At 38.3% G+C, this 23,347-nt stretch overlaps 6 protein-coding genes and 1 long non-coding RNA gene across 7 annotated transcripts; 4 read left to right on the forward strand and 3 right to left on the reverse strand.

Annotated features, from left to right (window-relative positions):
* The first annotated feature begins 90 nt into the window (after positions 1 to 90).
* LOC124192349 (START domain-containing protein 10-like) lies at positions 91 to 2,068 on the forward strand. Its single transcript, XM_046585570.1, has 8 exons — positions 91 to 398; positions 500 to 632; positions 692 to 844; positions 903 to 1,050; positions 1,121 to 1,273; positions 1,334 to 1,461; positions 1,534 to 1,656; positions 1,726 to 2,068. Exons 3-8 carry the CDS (start codon positions 692 to 694, stop codon positions 1,807 to 1,809), a joined length of 789 nt encoding a protein of 262 aa, XP_046441526.1. The 5' UTR covers positions 91 to 398; positions 500 to 632; the 3' UTR covers positions 1,810 to 2,068.
* Positions 1,922 to 5,993, reverse strand: LOC124192344 (coatomer subunit beta-like). The gene is made up of 12 exons (XM_046585565.1): positions 5,842 to 5,993; positions 5,306 to 5,686; positions 4,981 to 5,241; positions 4,725 to 4,917; positions 4,536 to 4,654; positions 4,349 to 4,477; positions 4,022 to 4,284; positions 3,638 to 3,949; positions 3,352 to 3,574; positions 2,779 to 3,291; positions 2,461 to 2,702; positions 1,922 to 2,397 (listed from the first exon to the last, which is right to left on the reverse strand). Exons 2-12 carry the CDS (start codon positions 5,684 to 5,686, stop codon positions 2,139 to 2,141), a joined length of 2,895 nt encoding a protein of 964 aa, XP_046441521.1. The 5' UTR covers positions 5,842 to 5,993; the 3' UTR covers positions 1,922 to 2,138.
* Positions 5,994 to 6,980: 987 nt separating this feature from the next.
* LOC124192347 lies at positions 6,981 to 9,473 on the forward strand. The gene is made up of 6 exons (XM_046585568.1): positions 6,981 to 7,307; positions 7,567 to 7,791; positions 7,851 to 8,055; positions 8,127 to 8,621; positions 8,685 to 8,955; positions 9,020 to 9,473. The coding sequence occupies exons 1-6, from the start codon at positions 7,241 to 7,243 to the stop codon at positions 9,347 to 9,349; spliced, it is 1,593 nt and encodes a 530-aa protein (XP_046441524.1). The 5' UTR covers positions 6,981 to 7,240; the 3' UTR covers positions 9,350 to 9,473.
* A 77-nt stretch (positions 9,474 to 9,550) lies between these two features.
* On the forward strand, positions 9,551 to 12,438 carry LOC124192345 (dentin sialophosphoprotein-like). The gene is made up of 3 exons (XM_046585566.1): positions 9,551 to 11,668; positions 11,741 to 11,941; positions 12,017 to 12,438. Exons 1-3 carry the CDS (start codon positions 9,733 to 9,735, stop codon positions 12,175 to 12,177), a joined length of 2,298 nt encoding a protein of 765 aa, XP_046441522.1. The 5' UTR covers positions 9,551 to 9,732; the 3' UTR covers positions 12,178 to 12,438.
* Positions 12,439 to 12,501: 63 nt separating this feature from the next.
* LOC124192351 lies at positions 12,502 to 14,339 on the reverse strand. Its single transcript, XR_006873698.1, has 3 exons — positions 14,028 to 14,339; positions 12,787 to 13,963; positions 12,502 to 12,694 (listed from the first exon to the last, which is right to left on the reverse strand). It is a non-coding gene; the product is annotated as an uncharacterized LOC124192351 (long non-coding RNA).
* A 621-nt stretch (positions 14,340 to 14,960) lies between these two features.
* LOC124192343 (1-phosphatidylinositol 4,5-bisphosphate phosphodiesterase gamma-1-like) lies at positions 14,961 to 22,801 on the forward strand. The gene is made up of 23 exons (XM_046585564.1): positions 14,961 to 15,754; positions 15,933 to 16,082; positions 16,154 to 16,455; positions 16,521 to 16,706; positions 16,784 to 16,899; positions 16,981 to 17,438; positions 17,502 to 17,698; positions 17,757 to 17,929; positions 17,996 to 18,137; positions 18,209 to 18,334; positions 18,429 to 18,484; positions 18,555 to 18,732; positions 20,311 to 20,367; positions 20,432 to 20,629; positions 20,694 to 20,935; positions 21,000 to 21,231; positions 21,305 to 21,419; positions 21,487 to 21,629; positions 21,698 to 21,815; positions 21,879 to 21,974; positions 22,039 to 22,082; positions 22,160 to 22,267; positions 22,338 to 22,801. The coding sequence occupies exons 1-23, from the start codon at positions 15,562 to 15,564 to the stop codon at positions 22,506 to 22,508; spliced, it is 3,801 nt and encodes a 1,266-aa protein (XP_046441520.1). The 5' UTR covers positions 14,961 to 15,561; the 3' UTR covers positions 22,509 to 22,801.
* Positions 18,742 to 19,978, reverse strand: LOC124192348. Its single transcript, XM_046585569.1, has 4 exons — positions 19,903 to 19,978; positions 19,722 to 19,835; positions 19,188 to 19,655; positions 18,742 to 19,115 (listed from the first exon to the last, which is right to left on the reverse strand). The coding sequence occupies exons 1-4, from the start codon at positions 19,912 to 19,914 to the stop codon at positions 18,903 to 18,905; spliced, it is 807 nt and encodes a 268-aa protein (XP_046441525.1). The 5' UTR covers positions 19,915 to 19,978; the 3' UTR covers positions 18,742 to 18,902.
* Positions 22,802 to 23,347: the final 546 nt, after the last annotated feature.

A 23,347-nucleotide genomic window follows, 5' to 3' on the forward strand; every position in this document is an offset into this window, starting at 1 on the left:
AAATAGGTTGAAAAGATAATAAGCTGTTGAACCCGAAAAGTCAAAAGTCATATCCAGCTGTGTTTAGGGATTGTTGTCATCACCTGCTGATGTCTCATCGGGTTTCAGTCCTCGTCACCTACACGACAGCTGACAAGACAACTTGTAGTTGAAAAACTGAATTAATTACCGTACAGAAGAAGAGTTAATGTTTGGGGTTACGAATGTAGAAGCAGTCCCTTATTTGAATTGAAAGTGCGTTTATGATGTAGTGCCGACATTGGATTTTTAATTTTGATATCCAAGGCCAAACACGACGAAGAAGCCATCCCTCTTTTATCGTTTCATGGATAGGGGCTCAGCAGTCTTATTGTTAGCTAGACCAGCAAAAGAAGTGTGGTATACAGCTTACTCTTAAAGTAAATATTTTGAAATTGTATTTATATTATTGTTATTATTCATTTTAGCAGTGATACATTATGGATACAAAACATACTAGCTTTTTTTTTTTTCGTTACAGATATCATTGCAATGTGCAATTAATCAGCCTATGCACAACATTGACTATACCGAACCAATACTGTGTGCATTAAAATCATTCTTGAAAGCATTTCAAGTCAGTGAGCACTGACTGCACTTATAATTCAAGCAATGTAACCTTGTTTTGCCTAGTTATTGAAATTTTTGCAAATTTAAACCTTTAAACGTTTAGATGGAAGAGGGAATGATGCAAGTTGCAGCTGATGAGGATTTCGAGAAGCTTTGGCAAATGGTCGCAGATAACTCTTGGAAGCTAGAATATCAGCATGAAGACATTAATGTATGGAGCAAACATTCAAGCAGCACAGATTTAAAAATGATAAAAGTAAATTCACTCTTAAACCCCTAAAGTCTAAAATTTAACCTATAATTTTTTTTTCTAGGTGAAAACAACTTTTACTGATGTTGATATGTGGCTTTTATTTGACCTCCTCATGGATGGGGAGTATCGTTCACTCTGGGATACTGCTATGGTTGAGTCTTATACTTTGGGTTTCTTAAATCCCAACAATGATGTTGGTTATTATGCCAGTGAGTATTTTTGAAGGTTGGGGAAAGTTCTCTTTTCAAAGCCTAATAACGGTTTGGTCGATATATGTAGTGTCGTGCCCGCCGCCGATTCAGAACCGCGATTTCGTCCTTCAACGTTCGTGGTTAGCCACTCCCAAGAAAATTTCTATCCTAAATCATTCCATTACGCACAAAGACCTTCCCCCCAAAAAATATTTCGTCAGAGGAATATCCTACATAACAGGTTTCTTTTTCACAAATTCTTTTTCACAGCAATACTTAACCGCAAAGTTGTTCTGCATAGGCTACGTAATTGAACCTTTACCGGGGAAATCCAAGGGCCTGACACTCGCATATGTGTCTGCAACTGATCCCAGAGGAGCAATTCCCACTTGGGCCGTCAATAAAGGCACTCAATATTTTGCACCAAAGGTAATAGAAATAAAAATTTATTGAAAGCAGAAAGTTAATAACTGTGAAGTTGTTTCCTGGAATCTACTATAGATGATGAAAACGTTGCACAAAGCATGTCGGGGATATTTAGAATGGAAACAGCTACATAGTCCGGGTTTTAAGCCATGGCTGTATCCTGAACAGATGGACTATCCAAAACTACTAGTCGACCAAGTAATGTGAAATTTAAATGCTTTGTCCTATTTAACGCCTGTTTAACTTTCGTGATTTTAAAATATGTAGAACACCACTGTAAATGGTGCTAACAAGATTATGTTGAACGACAAAGGGAACAATCGAGACAGCAAAGAAATGGCGTCAATTTAAGTTAAGCATTTCCCAATATCGCGCACAAGTATGCTAGTTTTAATTTAATTTTGGTCCTATCTCAAAGTTCCGTATTTGCATGCATTGATTAATTTTATATGCAAAGAGCAGCAATTGTGAACTACATTTTAATATAACAGCCCACAGTTATATTGATGATGCAAAACTAATCAAGTAACAACTGCATTCCAAATATTTCTAAAAGAATGTAGATGAGGGGAAAATACTTGCAACAAATAGACATTTGAATTTGGGAAAAGTTTTGAATCATAGAAAATGAATGAAAAAAGTATGGAAATAATTGTAGAGGAAAATTCTACAATTACATTTTAAGCCACAGGAGACTTTACAGAAGCCTTTTGAATCGTGTTAATTTTGTCGCCGAGACTGAGAGCCATTCCTTGACTCTTGGCACGAATTCGAATGTGTCCTGTAACTGGTGCGTCGGGTTTACCGAATGGTTTCTCTAAACTGAGATTAGCTAACGCATCTTCTCCAAAGACTGAACGAGCATACAAGTTGGCTGCCATGAATCCACAATCACCAGCTAGTGCCTTCTCTGGAGTCAGACACTTCATATTTGTCGATCTACACAAAGAAATTAATTTATACTAGGAAATTTAGAAGGACAAAAGAAATGATCCCACTTACTTGAGCAGATGTTGCAAATAAAGATTTAGATCGTTGATATTAGTATTGACGGTGACTTTGTTCTCCCATTCGAAATCAGCCCACATCTGTCGGAATTCAGCATCAGTGCAGCTGGCAGGCATGATATAGTCCATGATATCAATGTGAATGTCATTCAGTACCACGACGTTACGGTCCGATGTCGAGCCAGTAACATCATAGACTATATTTCCAAAGATAATACCATTCTCCGTCGATGCCACCTTTAATTAATGGATAAATACAGGCATGAAAAACAATTAGTAATAATTCATTTAGTAATAATTAAAAAGAGCATACCTTAACGCTGGCCTTAATGTTGGCGAAATCGTGCGGAGCCAAAATGATAGCCGAAGGCTTTTCTACCAGTTTCAGATCACCGAGAGTTGCCAATTCCAACGTGCAGTTTTGAAGGGTGTCAGCCGTTTGATTGACAATCAAAACATCAAGTACGATGTCGTATTGGTTCACGTTTACGTACGCTTCGGCGTATACAGGATCAGAGAAACCAGTCAACTGCGTCACCTTGTTCAGTTTTGAGACGCTCAGATCTAATCCAGTTCGCTGAGCGGATCCTACCAAAGCTTGCGACAAACTTGATTCAAATACGTCTTCGAGGCCACCAAGTTCATTGCGTGAAAGCAGTTGCTTGAAAGAGACCAAGTCGTCGGCTTGGATTGATCGGCTGTTCTTTTCTAAGTTCTTTTGGGCAGCAGCTTCTTCCTCAGCTTTGGCAGCTAACATAAGTGAAATGGATCTACGGCAGGCATCGGTAAATACTTCTACTAAAATCGGTGATCGATCCGAGAGCACCTATGTCGAAAAAGAAAATTGTAATGGGGGTTCACTCATTTTTTACCATTGATAACTTACCTTAAGGCAAAGCCCCAATCTTTCAGCATCGTCATTGCTAATTGGTTTCTGAGGCAGTCCCGAACGACCCAAATGAAGAATCGCTGCAATCACTAGCATGGCTTCGGCACAAAACTGGTTTTGCGTTTGCGGGTTCGACACTTGTTGAACAAAACGTAAGGCCAGCTTTGTCATAGTTGTAGCCATTGATGCACCAATGAAGAAATCGCCTTCCATCAGATATCTACAAAGAAATTTAATTATGAATGCAATGCTAAATGGAACGACATCAACAGAATTGACATACTTTCGAAGAGGAGGCCTTTCTTCTTTTTTGGCGGTTGTTACGGCAGCACTGAAGATAGACTGCGTAGCGTATGTACCATCTGCAGTTACCAAGCGGGCGCTAGAAGCAACAGGATTAGTAACGCTCCCAGTTCCCTGTGCTAAAGGATTTTCCGGATCGGTCTGCTCTCCTGCTGCTTTTCGGATTTCGTCATCCACGATTGGAATTTCGCCAAGCGATTGTCGCACTTTGGACATAACTGAACGAATGTCATCAGCCGAAGTGGCGTATTCGCCCAAGATCCAAATTGCTGCACGGTGCACCTTGACGGATCTTTGAAAAAAAAAAAAACATCTAATGTAGAATTGCTGCCAGTAAAAACGAAATGGAGTTATTTAAACTTACTTGATGGAAAGAAAGGCTTCTAAAAGTTTTTCGATGATTAATGGACGAAGTCCTTCGAACTTCTGAATCGCTTCGCGAACAAAGACCAAAACATCGGCGGCTGCTAGCTCGTTGGTGTCGGAAAGGAATTCAGTCAGTACAGGGATGACGGTCGCAGAAATGTCAGGAAACTTGATGCAACACGAGTGAAGAGTGCGCACCAAAAGTTGCCGATACTTTCCCGTATCTTCATGCTCGGTTGTGTTGTGCGTCTTTGTTACCTCCTACAAGATAATTCATCAATAGAAAATTATTCCTATCGATTTACCATTTCACCGGAATTCTTACCTTTTTCAAAACGAGCACGATATCTTCTATGTTTCGCGAAGACACTAAATCAAGTATAAGGGATAGTGTCTTCTTTCGTACTTCCAAATCTGGAGTAGCCAATACCCGCAAGATGTCCATCACCAATTCCTGAAATGAATTACATAATTAATATTTTGTAACATGTGAATGATTAAATTCAAGATACCTGCAAGACACGTTCTTGATTCGGCTGCTCTTTCAAGGCGATCAAACGATCCAGCACAATCAACTTCACATTATTGTCGCTTTCCTTTAAGATAATTTCGATGTAGCAACTAGCAGCAGCTGTTCAAGAAGAAGAGAAAACATATTAAGTTGGAAACCCAAATTAAATATTAGTGAATATGAATAATACCTTTAATAGCCGACGGTGCGGACGATAAGGTTACTAGAGTGCCAGCAGCTTCGTAGCGAACGGCCGGACTGGTGGCATTCAAGAGACTGTAGATACAACGAATGAAACGCGATCGCTCACTAGGATTGGCGTGACACACTTTGTAGATAAGTTCAACGATGACCAATTGCAGAATATCACCGAAGGAGTGAACCTAACAGATTTTGTTTTCCTTAAGTTTGTTTGGAAATTGGAAACCTTAAAATAGTTCTATTACTTGATCGATGCAAGAGGTAAGATAGGAGAGCGCCCTTTCTTGGTCAGCGTGAATCAACATCATGAATGCATTACGTTTACAGGACATGTCCTGTTCACGTTCTAGAAAATTGGCAATCAATTCTGGCCCGTCAGGAATGAGGAAATCAAAATTGCGGTAAATTGTGTAAATTGCCAAAACAGCATTGCGTCGAACGTAAGAATGTCGGTGCTCCAAACACGACCTGATCGATGGCATCAACGGTTCTAAGATTTCAGGTTCCTAAAAAGTAAATTACAAAAGATTAGCTTATCAATAAATTAAGGTATAAAAGAAATTGGCTTACCTTAAGCTTGCAAAGAAAACGTAATGTTGATCCTCTAATAAATTCATTTGGATGTTGCAAATCTCTCCTGTAAGCATCACAGACGAGAATCATTTCATGCAAGAGTTTTCCATCTGCTGAAGTCTTTGGAATGATTTCCCAGAATATCAACAGAAGTTTCTTGACATTATGATCCTGAAGTGGCAGCACAAATTTGACCACTGCCATGAGGATTCCTGGAATCTTTTCTCCATTTAAAATTATGTAAATGGCCTTTTTTAAAGCATCAATCTTGGCTTTGATATCTCCAATTTCCAACTCTTTTCGCAGCTGATCTGGAGGTGGATAGTCAGAATCTGGAGTACTGATGAGGGTATAACAAGGTTGCTCAGTCACAGACATCTGTAAAAACAAAACAATACATGAATCGTGAAAACTTGGACCGGTTTACGCTCGATGAAATGTTATTGTGACAGCGACCCGCAACCCATTCGAAATCTATAACGATGGTATTTGTTGAACACTGAATAACGATTCCAAAATGTCGGATGACTTGCCTTGATTTCTTTGTATTACAACGGCTTGTTGTGTTTTCTGTGTGAGCCGTAACTATATGAAACGAAGGAAATTCACGAAACCTTTGACGTTGCAGAATGTCAGAAAATACCCACGTCAGTCGGTAAGCGACAGATCTTAATTCGTAAAATTGACAACCACGCAGCCATGTTGCCATTATGAGTTTTAATTTTGACGTTGTTTTTTTGTTATTTTTATTCAAAATAGATATTCAGTCCCAGCTTGTGTTGGTTTCCAGATTTTCCAGGCATACTCTCTCTCTGTACCATCAAAACAAGAGTTTTTGTGGGTTTCCCGGATAAACAATGTGTCAACTGCCTAGTCATCGTCACCCATGTTTCTCTGAACCACTGTGAACTTCTTCGACACGTTTGAAGCAGGTTTGAAGACCAGCACCAGTCACGTCTCCATCTTCGGCAATGGTCAGTTTGTTTTCAATGTGTAAAGGTATTTTGATGGGAGTTAGTTAGAATTTTTCGTCCATTTAATCGGCAAAGCCTTTAAGAGACGATACAATTTGTTCTTAGTTATTTGATAATAGAAATGTTCGTTCGAAATAGAATGTGCAGATGGCCACAATCTCCATACCTTCACTGCTTCACAATATGCAGATTGCATATTAATCGTCTTGCCATTAATCACAGAAAATTAGAATTGGAAACGATTAGCATCCGAAGGTACTGGCCGTTATATCTCTATTTCGTAGTTACCAGCTTTAATACGTTTAATATGGTCGTTACTTCGTTGGTTCGCTCGGCTCACTGTAGCCTATAGCTAATCGATATTAAATATTTATGTTTTATGTTATTAGCATCAAATGTAATTATGTTTGTTCAGGATACTTTTCATTTATTATTTATTTTCATCGTTTTAAACTAACTGAGGCATTGAGCAAAAGGAATCATGGAAATTTCCGCGACTATCATTGTTGCGTCTACGATGATCTTTCCTTAAAATTTGTTTTTTTTGTGTTGGTAGGCCTTCCATCTAAAAAAAGTTCAAGTATTCAAGTAAAATATCTTTAAATTTTTAAAAAACGTTTTATAATGCAAACATGTTATATTTTCAACGTAAAAGAAATTATCTTATATTTAAAAAAAGCGTGTGGGTAGAATGAGGCCATCCTCACGATAGATAAACATCACGCTTTCCCGTAAGAGGGAAACTAGGGTCTTCTTCTTTTGACGCCACCGGCAATCGGAAAGACATTTGATTTTTTCCTCACAGGCACCACAGAGCATGATGTTACAGCTAGCTATAAAGAAAGACAACTGCTGTTAGTGAACAGACGGCTCCAAGTCATCGGCCAGTATACAAGACTTTCTGATTTTCGAGTTCATTTTTAATTGGGGTGTCGTCATTCGCTGTTGAGAGTTCATCATGCGATTGTTCCTTCTATTTTTAGTTTTTTTGTTTGTATCGCCTGTTTTGTCACATTTCAGTGAAGGTAAGGAATTCACTGAAAAGTCCGTTAATGTCGTAATTTTACCCTTCAAATAACCTTACTCGGAAACTCTCACGCTAAGTTTTCTGATAACTGTTATTGTATTGCTATCGCTTCCAAGTGCCTTGCCCCTTACCATCAAAGGGCGTTAACTGAAAATAATTTCAGTTAAAAAACACTTTGGTTGAGTTTTTAACTGTAAATTTAACTTAAGTTTGTTCATCAAGCAACAAACAAATTTCATTTCATTTTTCTAATACAGAGAAAAAAGACGCAAGTTTGGAGGGCAGCCTAACAATCGAAACATCCGTGATCAATGCAAAGAATGAAACGAAATTGTTACTTCCGGATCTTCAAGTAGAATCAGTCGACGTCAATGTCGAAGAAATTTCATCAGCTACAAGTGTTGAGAGAAGGCAAAGCAGGAAAAAGAAACGTCGAAATAATAAGCGACGTCAGAATCGTATTAATCAACTGAGGAAGAAAGGTAATTTTTAAAAGTCCCAATTTTATTTAGTGATATTGTACATATTTCTGAATCACTAGGTAAAAAACCCAATGGACGCAAACGCCGCCCACAGAATGACAAGAAAGGATACGGAAAGAATAAACGACCCATTTTTAAACCAATTCAATACTTGGCTCGTTCGTCTAGTACAGATCAATTGAACAAAGCTCTGGATGAAATGCTCGAGAGTTTGTCTCTAAATTTAGCCAACGAAAATTCATCAACGTTTTCACTAAAATTGAAGTGAGTTTATTATAATTTTCTAAAAACTTTCTATACATTTACTCATTACATTGTATTGTTCTCGTCATTAGCAACTTTCGCGAGGACATGAAAATATCTCCTTGGGCTTTCCTTGCAATAAATGAAACGCAAACAACCGAAGTGGAAAGGAAAATTCGTACAGAAAGAGCCGCTGGGGATCCCGGAACGGAAGCAGTTGAAAGCGATGCAACCGAAAGTGATGAAGACGTCGATGATGATGAGACGAATGTGGAAGGGGAAGCGGCAATCGAAATCGCAACCGAAAGTATTGCTGAAGAGTCTTCCACTGTTTCGGAAGAAAAAGAGATCATAGCAACTGAAGAAGAGAATGACGACGACGATGATTATGAAACAGCCACAGAAATTTCCCTTAATTTTAAACAACCACAGAAGACTAATGCAACCCAGTTTTATCGGACCCAAAAGCCATCTCCTGTTGTGCTCGACGACGGCACTATCGAGTACAATCTTCAGCTGCTCAATGAAAACGATATTAAGCAAAGAAAACTGGAATTCAATGAGGATATTTCATCAGAAAAATTTCAGTAATACCTAACTTAAAGCAATGAAATTACAGCTTTCATTTTAATTTGCTGTTTCGTTTACAGAGATGACACTGGCCGCCCGGTCAAGAAACTGGAGGGTAAACGAGGTTCATCTCGACGCAATTCACGCAGACCAAGTGCTACTGTGGAAGGCATTGATCAGATTAAAAGGGAGGGCGATGTTTTGATTGGAGTGAGAGAAAATTCTACCACACACAATGTCGATGCTACATTAATAATCGGCCCACTCCATTTTTTTATGGATGCAAAACCAGGATTCCCTCCACAATCTCGCGTATCGTTGCCTCCGCTTTCCGCTAGACTTCGAATGACGGTCAGCAACAACTTGTTCGATTCAAATGAATTTTGTAATTAAAATAATTGTGTATATTTTTTAGGAAGTTGGAGGGAAACTGGTAGGAGTGCGATTTAAGCCTACGAAAATTCGACCTGACGAAGCATTAGTCACGTTTAAATTATGCCAAGATGGTAAAATTCCCACTAATTTGGAGACGGCACGCATTGTAACTTATTTGAGTCAAGAGATGACTAAAGTTTGGAACTCTGGAAATTTGCTCCGTCGTCTCAAACGCCAATTTAAGCAATTATTCATAGATGAAACAGTTGGCAATAAAAGAGAACATTCTAAATCTCAAGATGCCAGAATGCTTGTCGAAACATTGGCTCTTTCTGCATTTGGAGCAGCTATAAAAGACGACCCCAAATAAGTCTTTATCTGTTTTTGAATATTTATCCCCAAGTTATTGATTTACATTATGAGTTCATGTAATTAATTTCGTTATATGGTAAAATGGTATATTAACAGCGAATTTAAATAAATTGCTGACAGTATTTCTCAAATTTTAATTCAGTATAGGCTAATCGACTCTAAAAAGTATCGCTAGATGGCGAATATAGGCATTTAGCAGACCACAAATCCACGCTCAACACGTTAAGGTTTTGTCGTTTTCCCGCCAAACACACTCAGTTTCACTTCCCCAGTTTTTTGGAACAGTCTTTAGAAATTACTTGTTTTATTTCGTCGTTTAGAATTTACAAGTAAAATTTATTATATACCTTTCAGCTTATTTTAAATATTTGAAAATTCAAAATGGACGATGAAGTAATGGAAGCCCTTGATTCGGGAACGTCTTCCGAGTCAGAGTCTAACACTCCAGATTCACCACTGAAAGACATCAAATCTCCTGTTGCTAACAATAGCTCAGGTTCACTTTGCTTGAATGATCATGAAGCATTGAAAGCAAAATCTCCTTTGAGTTTGCCGAACAATATTTCAAAGCCAAAAAACGAACCAGCTTCATCATTGGTAACAGTAGATGACAACTCAAATTCAAGTGATGTTCCTCTCATCAAATTTGTGGCTTCCGCAAAGACAAATGAAACTGAGGTAAAAGAAAAGACTGTTGCTCGCAGTAGCAGCAAGAAGAAAATGCTGAAAGTCATAGTTGAATCTGATTCTTCATCTAATAGTTCTACTGATCAAGATGAGAAGCAAAATAGCAAACCAGTTTCATTGTCAAAAGTGGATGATGACTCTAATTCGAGTGATGTCCCGCTAATTAAATTTTTAGGTTCCCCTAAGAAAAAGGAAAAGAAAGAGGAAAAACAAAAGACTGTCATTAGTGGCAAGAAGAAAATATCAAAACTTGTATCCGAATCTGATTCTTCATCAGCTAACAGTTCTGACACTGTGGCTCTTGATAATGCTTCTGGTTTTAATATTGATATTCAAAAGAGTGAAATACCCAAGAGCAGTACCAAGAAAGCATCTAAGAAGACTGAAACTAGTAAGAAAATTGATCTTAAAAGAAAAAGAAGCGGCGAATCTGACTGTGAAGAAAAAGCTAATTCTAAAATCAAAAGAAAACTAGATATGTCATCTGATAGTGACTCTGATGAAATTGTTAAAGAGAAAAGTGCTACACCATTCCCAGCTTCAAAGAAGAGGAAACCTACTTCTACAACCGGTAAAAAGAATAAAGCAGATTCTACAATGACCAAGAAGAAATCAGCTCCTGCTAGCAGTAAGAAGAATGAATCTGTTCAGAATAAGAGTGTTGTGTCACCAACAAAAAGCGAGTCCAGCGTTGACCAAAAGAACCAAACTCCAAACTCTAAGCTTTCTGATCCTAAAAAGACCAAAAAGTTGGATACACGTGACATATTGGAAACACTTGATGATGACTCCAACGGAACTAGTGCTAGCAGCTCTTCAGAAGATGTAGAAATGGAGGAACCTCAAAAAACGGAAGAAAACGCAGAGGCAAAATCAAGTTCCGACAGTGATGAGGATTCGGATGCAGTCACAACTTCTTTCAAGGGCAAAAAGAAAATTCTACAGCAAGAAAAATCAAGCAGTTCGGAAAACTCTGAAAGCGACAGTGACGATGATTTAACAGCAAAGAAAGTCACCAAAAAGGCAAAAGGAAGGTCCGATTCAGCTTCTAAGAAATCCGACAACAAGGAAAGCAGCTCTTCCTCCAGCGATGAAGAATCAGAAAATGTTTCTCCGAAGAAGAAAAAAGCCGCATCGAAGGATGTCCCCGAAAAAGCAAAAGGAAAGTCCAGTTCGGCTTCTAAGCAATCTGAATCCTCATCAAGCAGCTCTTCATCCAGTGAGGAAGAATCTGAAAATGTTTCTCCGACGAAGAAAAAAGCCGCATCGAAGGATGTCCCCGAAAAAGCAAAAGGAAAGTCCAGTTCGGCTTCTAAGCAATCTGAATCCTCATCAAGCAGCTCTTCATCCAGTGAGGAAGAATCTGAAAATGTTTCTCCGAAGAAGAAAAAAGCCGCATCGAAGGATGTCACCAAAAAAGCCAAAGGAAAATCCGGTTCGGCTTCTAAGCAATCTGAATCCTCATCAAGCAGCTCTTCCTCTAGTGATGAAGAATCGGAAAATGTTTCTCCGAAGAAGAAAAAAGCCGCATTAAAAGGAGAAAAAACTGCTAAAAAGGAATCTAAAAAGGACGAAAAGGTTAAACCTGGAGGAAAGATAGTGAGGCTTCAACGCTATCTAAAAGAAGCAGGTCAGTAGCAAATCACAAATAAAAATAATTGATTGATTAATCTAGAATTGCAATTTGAAATGTGACTTACAGGCATTCGAGTTCCAAGGTACGAGACATTATGGCAGGGATGCAAATCCGATAAGGCGCGAGCACAAAAGCTGTTAGAGTTGCTTTACGAACGTGGATTGAAGGGGAATCCATCGCTTTCTAAATGCCAAAAACTCAAGCGGAAATTTGAAAGAGCAAAGGAAATTTCCGAGTTGAACACAAGCAACATCATCGCTTCTAATGGTACTAGTGTCTTTGACTAAACTATCAAGTGTTACATTTTTCTAATGCCTTTTTTCCAACATTTCAAAATTAAAGGGAGATCTCGCCGTTCCGCAACCAACGCTTTTGCATCCCGCCGCAGTCCTTCCCCACAGAGTGCCAAGAAACAAGAAGCATCGCCAAAGTCGTCTCCAGCATTCAAGAAAATGTTTGGCCGATTAAGAAACATTATCGACAGTGAGGGGGATTCCGATTAAAATTTCCGTAACGTATTCCAATTCAATATGCTCCATATCCTAGTTGTATTCGGAACACTAGATCGATGTTATCTTACTGGCCGAGGATTTTTAAATCTCCTGCCATTACCTCACACGTGACTGTGTTGTCTTGTTGTGCGGCCAATTATGTCCAAATAATCAGAAACAAATGTTTAACCTTGTACGTCATAGAAACTTTTTGTTAATCACAAAATTTTAATGATTTTAGTTTTAGAATAAAACGGATTTAGTAACTCGGAAGTAGCATTGAAAGAATCATTTTTTTATATTAACTTCGTGATTTATTGCACTGTTAAACATATATTTTGAACTAGTATAGTTTATTACTAGAAAAAGACAAAATACCCGGAATTTTTACCCGTAGTTACTAATAATTATTGGCCGCGTAATCGTATATTTTGGTTTCAGTTTCTTCTGTTCACATATCAAATAGCACGTCCTCGTTATCTAGTTTTGACAGTTGTGTGGAGGGAACGGGAAATGAGAAATTTTGGCCCTTGAAAAAGTAAAACGTAGTTTTATTAAGATTCAGTGGATGTAACAATTTCCATTCCTACAGTAAACAGAGTTTGTAATTAAAATACTGACTAGCAAGGAGTAGACAAATGGTGGCTTTTTTGGGCGGCACGAATCAATAAAAATGTATCCGAAAATTTATCGCATTTCTTGTATGGAACCAGCCAACCAGGCTTGGGGAACGTGAATAACGGCGCAGTTACACCGATAAGCTGCTTTAGACGACGCGACAGGGGAAACTATCAGGTTTTTGAATTTCACGATCGGTCAGACTCAGACATTGGATGAGGAAATTGCCTTTACTTCTTCCTTGTGTCACGTATCACCCATATGCCTAGTGGCACAGTGGGTACAATAAAGGAAGGTTTTCTCTTTTCGAATCAATTTAAAAACTAAGCACCGAACTGTAAATGTTGTAATTGAATTTTCTCTGCGTTATAATAGTTTATTAAATGTAGTGTTGTTAGCCTGTTACACATTTTCTAATTGTTTTTTTAAGATTAGGAATTGAGGGATAGCATGTAAATTTTGACATTTCTGACTACCGGTAATATATGCCTCGCGTTATTTGCGGTTATTTGTGCGTTTACATAATAATACAGCAACCTTGAGAACCACTATCTCTCGTCCTGGATGCTCTAGGAGGGAGACTACCGGAAGGTGGATGCATTACCGCTTCTCGAAGTCTCGCTTGCAAACTAAGATTTTGGCTCTCAAGTGTCCGGATTGTCTCTATCTTTTGCTGCATCATCGATTTCATCGTTCGTATATCTTGTTGCAACTTATAAATAAGCTGATTATTAGATGCATTTATTTGGTTTTCGGAAGACGATTGAGTTTGCAAGCCATTCACTTTCAATTGTAAACTGACATTCTGATCTTTAAGTATCTGGATTGTTGCTTTGTGGGACTCGATAACAGCTTTTAAAGCTCGTGTCTCCTGCTGGAGCTGAATTAACTGTTGACTATTAGATGCGTTATTATTTGTGTTAAGGTTCCCAGTGTTTCCATTGCGGTCCTTTAGGGCATTCAAATAAAGTTGTTTTACTTGAGCATTTTCTTCCATAAGAATACGTATAGTTTCTTCATGTTGTCGAATTTGTTCTCTTGCCTGTTGAGTCTTTAAATGATCATTAAAGTTCTGCTTTTTATTGGAATACTGATTAGCGAGAACATGCACAATTTTTAACTTTGGATCTAAAGGTTGGTGTCTTTTAGTGTTCCATCCGGGACCTCTAACTGCGTTCAGCTGTAATGGGCAAATGGTAAGCTAATTTGTAAATGTGTTGAAATAAAAATAGGTCGTTTCTTACATGTTACCAAGCATGTGGATTGTGAATTACTGCACAGTTATAACTATAAGCTGATTTAGACGATGAATAATTTGGCTTGGAATAAATTAGCAGTTGAATTTCCCGGTCAGCCAAACATTGAATAAGGAAACTGTGCGTGCTCTGTCTCAGCTGGAAAAGCGACGACATTTGTTCTTTCTCTACGTCAATGTCACAGATTTCGGCTGTGTTAAATTCCTCATTTGACAAAACCATTGTAATGAAATTGTATTAGCATTGAATGGCGAACTACTACGCACTAAACTGTAGGATTCCGTGTTATTATTGTCTAGAAAAAAGCATTATACTCTATGCCTTGCTAATCTTGCGTTCTTGCCATAAGATAAGAGATGGTGATAAGACGACAGAAATGATAAGAACATTAAAAGCTTATAAAGGTTATATTGACAATTAGTGATTGCTCAACGAAAGTAACGATTTCAAAATTCTTGGAATTCCCAGTTTAATTTTTAGTTTTGTGTTTTTTTTCTTTACTTTTACTTTTTTTCGTGATTTATTTAATTGTTTAGAATGTAAACTAAATGAAAATTGTTTTCCTTATTCCGATTAAACGTCCAGGATTTTTTCGACCAGACATATCGCAAATCTGTTGATCACAGAATGTTCGTTACGTTTTTAATACATTGAGTGCGTTTTCATTCCCACCTTGTACTATGCTTTGATAAAAAATCGTTAATGTAATAACCCGCTGTCTGTTCCTATCGATCGGGGCTTTTTTTCCTCTCTCTTTCGGGTATTAATCTAAACCTGTGATTCCATTGCATTGTTCAACTTGATAATAATGGATATTTTTTTAAAAAATAATACCTCGCCGCATGCTTCATGCAGGCCCAATGCCCAAACATAAATTTAAAAGGATAATCTTTGCCGTATTTTTATTTCGAAAGCCGAAATACTCCGGTTGGGAAATTACCATCGTTTAAACCTTATCTCGATTATTTTTTATTTTATAGTTATACCACCTACTTTTGAGTATAAGTAATGTACCTCTCTATATCAGTGCGTTACCGTTTTTTGATCTTCGTTTCCTAGAATGTGGTTTTGTGACTTTATCCTGCCATGCGTGGAGCCTTATTTTAGCTGAGAAAACCAGCAACAAGCAAAAGCCTTTTTTTCCCCTTTGTGAAGCTCCGCCCCCAGATTTTGCTATGACTACAAAGCTTTGAAAAGAGTAAGCCTGCAGGCAAATGGTTGACAGCAGAGAAACGACTTTGAAGTAGCTGGAATCAGCTGTTTTATTAAATATGTACATTTTACTGAAAGTGAACAAATTTAACTAAATGTTTAAGAAATCGAGCTTAACTACTTAATTCGTACGGAAATCATTTGCATCCTGCTACTTTTTTCTGGTGGCCTGCCAGAATCAATAAGACTGCTACAGTCTAAAGTCCTAACCCGTTGTCTCGTATATACCTATAGTTGTTTCCCATTTGCCGTCAGGGAGTGTTCCTTTTTTCTCCTTTGATCGTCGCTAACGTAAACAATACAGTGAAACATGAATGAAATGGATGGAAGCGGGTTACTCCCAGAGATGGAGAACATCATTTGTCAGTTGGAAAGGGGCACTGTCGTTACCAAGTTTTTCCAGAAGAAACATCCTGACAGAAGGATTCTGTCTGTCAAAAGAGAAACTCGTCAAGTTGTGTGGTGCAAGCCAATGAGTAAAAGAAATGTCTACGAAGGAGCTGGTAAGACTTTTGTTTCATCGTGTATATAGGCTATACAATCCTGTCAAGTTAAAAACTTGAGTGTATCAGTGTGTTGCATGTTTTAAAAGAATTGCTAACAAACTTGTTCAGATCTTAATGTCGTAACTGATTTAGCTGTGCCCATAACTCAAAACTATTTTGTCTTTAAAACAATCAGTTGATTTAAGAGAAGTCAAGGAAGTAAGACCTGGTAGAAATTCAAGAGATTTTGAGCGGTGGCCAGACGATGCCAGAAAATTTGATGAAAATCGATGCTATGTTGTTTTTTACGGTCAGGATTTCTGTCTCAAGACTCTTTCCATCGGAGGTAAAAACACTTGTAGCATATTTTGTTATTCTTGCTACAACTCTGCTTTCAATCCCTTGTTATGAATATAGCTCTCTCCAGACCCGAGTGTGACCTATGGGTAAGAGGACTACGGTTCTTGTCCCGTGACACCCTCACGTCCTCGTATCCTTTACAAATGGAACGCTGGCTTTGGAAGGAATTCTGTAACATGACCACTGACAGGACTACTGTGACGTTGAAAGATGTCAAAGCGTTCCTGCCGCAAGTAAACTGCCAAATGACCAAACCGCGGCTAAAGGAAGCTTTTCACGAGGTGGATTGTCGAAGATTGGGTGAACTATCATTCGACGAATTCGCTTCCCTCTACCACATCCTCATCTACGATGAAAACGTACAAAATGCCTTTCTACCGGTGATCAAGTCGTCTTTTGAACAACACTGAGTTATGCCTCGCAGATGTACCAGTCTTTCTTCCACAAGTATTCATCGGACGGCAGCATACTATCTTTGGAAGATTTCCAAAGATTTGTGACGGAGCAAGGCGACGCACCAATGGAAGCCGATGTAACGACGGCCTTCATGAGAGATTTTGTACGCGATCTCCGACGCAACGTCGAGCCCGCCTATTTCACTCCAAAAGAGGTTAGACAAATGAAATGTGTATTTAATGAGAATGCAACACTGTCGATTTCACGTGTATCGCTATTTTTCGTTGTCAGTTCACCAGTTACCTCTTTTCGCATCATAATGAACTTTGGGATTCTCAGCACAACTCCGTTAATCAGGATATGACTCAACCACTGTCTAGTTACTGGATTGCTTCTTCCCACAATACGTAAATAAGGCTTACGTCATTTTACTTTTTCCTTATAAAACTGCTGTATTAAAAATCTATTTCAATTGTTACACCCGAAAGGTATTTGACCGGCGACCAATTTTCTAGTATATCAAGTGTCGAGGCTTATGCCCGTTGCCTTAATCAAGGTTGCCGATGTATCGAGCTTGACTGTTGGGATGGACCAGACGGGATGCCTTTTATTTACCACGGTCACACTATTACCAGCAAAATTCGCTTTCTAGATGTTGTTAAAACAATCAAAGAGCATGCCTTTACCAATTCTACTTACCCAGTCATTTTGTCAATCGAAGACCACTGCTCACTACCGCAACAAAGAAAGATGGCTAAAATTTTTGAAGAAATTTTCGGTTCGATGCTACTTACGATACCCATTGAAAAGAACGAAATAGCTATGCCCTCACCCGATGCACTACGGCGAAAAATTATTCTTAAGCACAAAAAACTACCAGAAGGAGCCACTTCTGTTTCACTGGACGAATCTATGACTAATGGGACCCGCCTCGATGATAGTAGTAGTAAGTTACACGTCACAAAATCTTTTGTCAAATAATTATTAAAATTCTCAATTCTCTCGTTAGTTAAAGATTTGGATCTTTCAAATTCGGAAAAGAACGGCATATTGTTTCTGGAAGATAAATTGGATCGACAATGGGTTTCTCATTTTTTCGTCCTGAGTGATGTCAAAATGTACTACACTGAAGTTCACCCGGAAGAGACCGAGCCGGAAGAAGCAGATGATGATGTCTCAAACAGTTCCCAAGAGTCGCTTCGAGAAGTAATTGCCTTATCTTCTTTTATTGGTTATACATTAATTTAAAATGCTTGCGTTACAGGGTGTTCCAGAAGACGAACTACATTTCGGCGAGGACTGGTTTCATGGTCGACTTGCTGGTGGTCGACCCAGGGCGGAAGAACTGTTGCAGCAACATGGACCTTCTTTAGGGGACGGTGCTTTTCTTGTTCGGAAAAGTGGAAACTTTGTAGGGGATTTCTCCCTCTCATTCTGGTAACATCCTCTATTGTTGGTTTAAAAGCAATCTTAATTTCCATGAAAACTTTTGAAATATTCAAGGCGTCAGAATAAGGTCTACCATTGCCATATACGTAGTCGACAAGACTGGGGAAGAACGAAATACTACCTTATTGAATCTAACTGCTACGATAGTTTGTATAGTTTAATTGTTCATTACAAAACTCATCCGCTAAGAAGCCCGGTAGGTTATTAATTAATTTTAATGTTAATGGTCACTTGTTTAACAGTACATTCGGATCTGGTTTTCTACAGGGTTTCAGTATCGTTTTAAACAAACCAGTTCCTCAACCTTGCACTCATGAAAGTAAGGACTGGTATCATCCGACAACCGTACGCGCAAAAGCCGAAGAATTACTTCGCTGGATCCCAAGAGACGGGGTAAAAAAACATTTCCTGTTTAGATAGCCTATCGTCTACCTATTTAAATAGTCTTTTGGGTTGGCCATTTATTTACTCCGTACTTTTTAACCAGGCATTTCTTGTCAGACCCAGCGAGCGAGAGTTAAACACATTTTCAATTTCATTCAGGTAAGCAAATGTGCTGTTTTCATACCTTAAATCAATATCTAATTTGCGTAAATCACATGTTTTCGTACAGGGCTGAAGGGAAAATCAAACATTGTCGGATAAAACAAGAGGGCCGTCTTTACATTATTGGGACAGCTCAATTCGAGAGTCTCATTGACTTGGTTAGCTACTATGAAAAGAATCCTCTTTATCGAAAAGTGCGTCTTCGCTATCCTGTGACAGAGGAGATTGTTCGTCAACGTGGAGTGGTGAGTCAATTAAAAATTTGTCTTTCGTGTATTTCAAGTAATGTTTACAAGTGTCGTCCGTTAATTTATTCTTTAAGAATGCTTACCCGTATAGTTTTGTACGTCAACTACCGGGTCAGTTAAATATTTTTTTTTTTTTTTTTTGGTTAATGTCTTTTTAATCAAATAGTTTATTTATTGATTGGTACGGGTAGTTTGCTTACTGTGGCTCTAAACCCGTTCTCAGCATCAGCCGTGTAATTTACTTTGCGTATTGTCCCGTCGGCTTCCAACATCATATAGTAACCCGTTACGACGCCATTCAATCGTGTTTCTTCGTGACTTTTGACATCCCCGGTTGGTAGATTGTTTACGCTGTACTCGAAGTTGTAATCTCCATCACTCTGAATCCGTAGATAGAAATTAAATTCTTTCATTTAAGCATTTGCGAGTGCAAGGCGAGGATAAACTGTTACCTTGCGTGTCAGATTAATCAAAGACGTTGGCGATGTTGTAGGAACCGCAGAAGTTGGATTAGTTGTAGGTGACTGAGTTACCTGTTGATCTACCTCAACTGCTGCAACAGTGGTTGGTTTTGGCGATGTTAAATCAACTAGTGATTCATTAGCAGTTGTAGGGGTTTCTGAAACTACTTCAGTTTGAATAGTTGTGGAAACTTCTGTTTTGTTCTCGGACAAAATAGAAGTGGCTGGTGTAGTTGCACGCTGTTTGTACAAGCCATTTGAACCCATGGGAGAGTTGAATTGGTTGTTGAAATACGGCCAAAGAGCTAATGGCAAATACGAGCCTCTAGGCGGAGGACCAGGCATAGGAAATAGTATCGGCATAGGCATCTGCATCGATGGCTTTGGTACTCCATTGAAATTCATTGGTAGTCCATCTGTTAAAAAAATTATCTGTTCGCCTGGCCTCATGTAGATAGACTAAAAAGCGGGAAAATAAGGCCATTTCAATACGATTTTTTTAAACACAAGGAAAATATTTTATACTTGTGGTCTATTAGGAATAATAACCGGTGAAAAGGGAGTGCCGAACAAAGGAAGCGTTGCTTGTGGACGGCCGTTGATCCCACTGGCAGCAATGCATATTGTGAACAAAACCAACTGAAAGAATGTAACATTGTTAATCTTTGTTATTGACAAATTTAGTTTTTTTTTTTTTTTATATTACCGATCGGTTCATTTTATTGACTGGAAGGCAAGACTGGTGATGGTTATCGTACCTGACTCGATCTTATATACTTTCCATGTAGCCCGTCTTATAGTGGTCATTACCCTTTGCCCGTGAAAATTGAGATTGAACCGGTAATTTGTTTTGAAATTTTCGGTCGTTGTCTGCTGATCGCAGCATGAATTCGAGATCACTTGGAAAAGCCGAACACTGAACTTCCGGAAACGGATGCGACTCAGTCTAGGCAATTTATAATTTGATTATTTTCACGTCGGCCGGACGAGACAAAACAAGTCATACAAATAGCAGGTTTAATAAAACACATGACCTTGACAGAGTCAAACTAATAGTTAAAATCGAATTATACAATAATTATTATTGAAATAAAAAATTAAACTTCTTTTCCAGAGTCCACAAGATGGAGAAGACGCACCTAATTACATGGATTCAACCGCTTTAACAGGGGTAAAATCAAACTCTTTTTTGATTTAGTCGTCTAGCTGTGTTACTAATTCACTTTCTTGTTCAGGTGACCGTAAAAGCTCTGTACGATTACCGTAGCCAACAGGATGACGAACTTTGTTTTTGCAAACACGCCATCATTTATAACGTGAAAAAGGAAGACAACGGATGGTGGCGGGGCGATTATGGAGGACGGCGGCAACTCCTCTTCCCGGCTAATTACACACAAGAAATTGACATAACCCAAGAAATTCAAAACGAGAACGTAATCAATTCATTGGCGGAAGAAGATGAATGTTGAATTAATTATTATGATTTTTATTTTACAGTCCACAGAGGTTACACCACTCGGTAGCTTACAGAAAGGAAGCTATGATGTGGCGGGAGCTGTAATTGAGTTGGTGGCATTGCATCCCAGATCCCAATCACCACCCGATACTTCTCCAGACCTCAATCCTCGAAAAATTGCTCCCGAATGGCTGCTGCGAGTGAAGTCACCCTTGCACTCTGAGCCTATCGAATTGGGTTGTGATTCCAAAGAAGACGCTATCGATTGGTGTAACACGATCAAGTATTACTCGAATTTTCAAATTGGAATTGTAATGTTGTTAATTGAATCTTGTTTGTTTTTTAAGGAGTGTCGCACAGCGTTGTAGCGTCCGCGAAAATTTTCATCGTGAAATAGAATTAACGTGGCGAATTGCTAAAGAGCTTTCAGACATTATTGTGTACTGCCGAGCCGTAACGTTTAATCAAGAACGTATTTCGCGTGATGGGCGAAACCCGTATGAAATGTCCTCATTCCCAGAACAGAAAGCTGAAAAGTTTATGCTACAAGACCCTAAATTTTTCCTTTGGTATCATCAAGTAAGTTTATATGAAGCAACAACATTTTCATTAATAGAACATTAGTATAGGTATGCCTATAAATATTTTCTAGATAATGTTTAGCCGTGTCTACCCTAAAGGACAACGAATTGATTCTAGTAATTATTGCCCAGTTCCTTTTTGGAACGTTGGCTCACAGATGGCCGCTTTAAATTACCAGACTCCTGGTTCGTGATTAATATTATCACTATTCTACATCTTGTTAATAATTCAATCTTGCCATTTTTTTTTAAGATAAAAGTATGCAGTTGAATGAAGCCAAATTTCTGCAAAACGGCAAGTGTGGCTATGTATTGAAGCCAAGCTTTATGTTGAAAAATACTTCGCTAGAATCTCCTTTGCAGACTGCAGAGGATCCTCTAATTGTCGTTGTTAAGGTAATTTTTTGTGGAATCAAACAATCCCCACCAGTCCACAATTCTAATGACATATTAATGACACTCAGGTCATCGCTGCCCGTCACCTGACCAAATCCAAGAGAGGGATAGTAAGTCCTTGCGTAGAGATTGAGATTATTGGCAGCCAACAAGACAACATAAACAAACACACCACAAAGATCATAAGTATTGTATAAGCCAAAAATTCTAAATTTTGTTATTTTTCTGATGATCAAAATTCTTCCGCAGCTGACAATGGTTTTAATCCTGTTTGGGATGAAACTTTTCAGTTAGAAGTTGCGTCTCCCTCTCTGGCACTCCTCCGATTCGCCGTATACGATATAGGTCAACATTTACTTGCAAGCAATAAAATAAAACTTTTTCTAAGATTTAAAATTCATTTTTACAGATATGTTTGGTGATTCTCATCTTATTGCACAAGCCACATACCCGGTAACCTTCATCATTTTTATTTTAGCTACCTAGTTCCTAAGTATTTGATATCAACCTATACATGTTATTTTTCCCAGCTTTTGTGTATTCGTCGGGGATTCCGAAGTGTTCCTCTAAAAAATGGCTTTAGTGAACTTCTTGAAATGGCATCACTTTTAGTTTTTCTGGATATCCACAAGAGAAAGGTAGGAAACCATAATTTGCTCACTCAGGAAAAAGTTCGACTTATATTATTTACATTGATCATCATTGCAGGATGAAGGGAGTTCGGTGTTGTTGAAAAGGGACAGGCTTCGTGACCTAAGAAACCAAATTACCGACGCTCAGGAGCGGGGTGACGCATTGGCTGAGCAAGAGGCTCGCGCCGAATTCCAAGAAATCGAATCCCAAATTTTTGAAGATTTTAACCGTACGCGTGAAAAGTAGCAATGTTCATAAATGATTTCCATGAAGTCAATATGAAGGAAAGATGGGGTTATAATTGAGCATTCAGTCATTCATATTTTCATCAGAATGTTTTTGTGAATATTCTGATGGTTAAAATGAAAAAAAATTTGACTATTCAGCAAGTGCTCTATCGAATGGGTGCCTTTATATACTCAATTGATTTAAAGTGGTTTATTCATATTTATTAATGAATGCTGCTGATTTACAATCATGTTAATGATAACCCATCAGTTTGTTATAATACATTGGCAATATAAACTTTTCACCATCAATAAGCATCTTTTGCTTTGTTTGAGTGTGTGTGTGTTGAAGATTTATCCATGGCAAGTAATCTGAAGTTCCAGTAGGTGGTTTAACATGACCAGGTTGAATGTTTAGTTTTTTTGTGGCATATGGTATAAACTGAGGCATGTAGACAAGGAAATCATTACATTCTTCAGAATAATAAATACGAAGTGGAACCTGACGTGACACACTAAACAAAGAATATGTACAAATTACACCACCAAAAAAGAATCCTGCTACTTCAAACGGGATAGATGTTGATCCTTGATGGAAAAGATAAAAAGGTACTGTTATTGATAGAAAGACAGATGTCAATGCTGCTGTCAAGATGCCAAAGTTGGCATAAGTCTCAAGTCCACTCCGATAGCACATTCTGTAAGACAAGGGCACTATGTCTGGCTTGAGGTTTTTTAATACAAGGTCTTGAACATAGAATTTCCATGTTCCAATGTTTATGCCTTTTTGTAGTCTGCTTGAAAGACTTTCTCTTTGTTCACTTTCAAGCTTTTGAAATCTTTGGATGTAATTCTTTT

Source organism: Daphnia pulex, chromosome 4, assembly GCF_021134715.1.
Source record: "Daphnia pulex isolate KAP4 chromosome 4, ASM2113471v1".
In the NCBI taxonomy this organism is placed as follows: Eukaryota; Metazoa; Arthropoda; class Branchiopoda; order Diplostraca; family Daphniidae; genus Daphnia; species Daphnia pulex.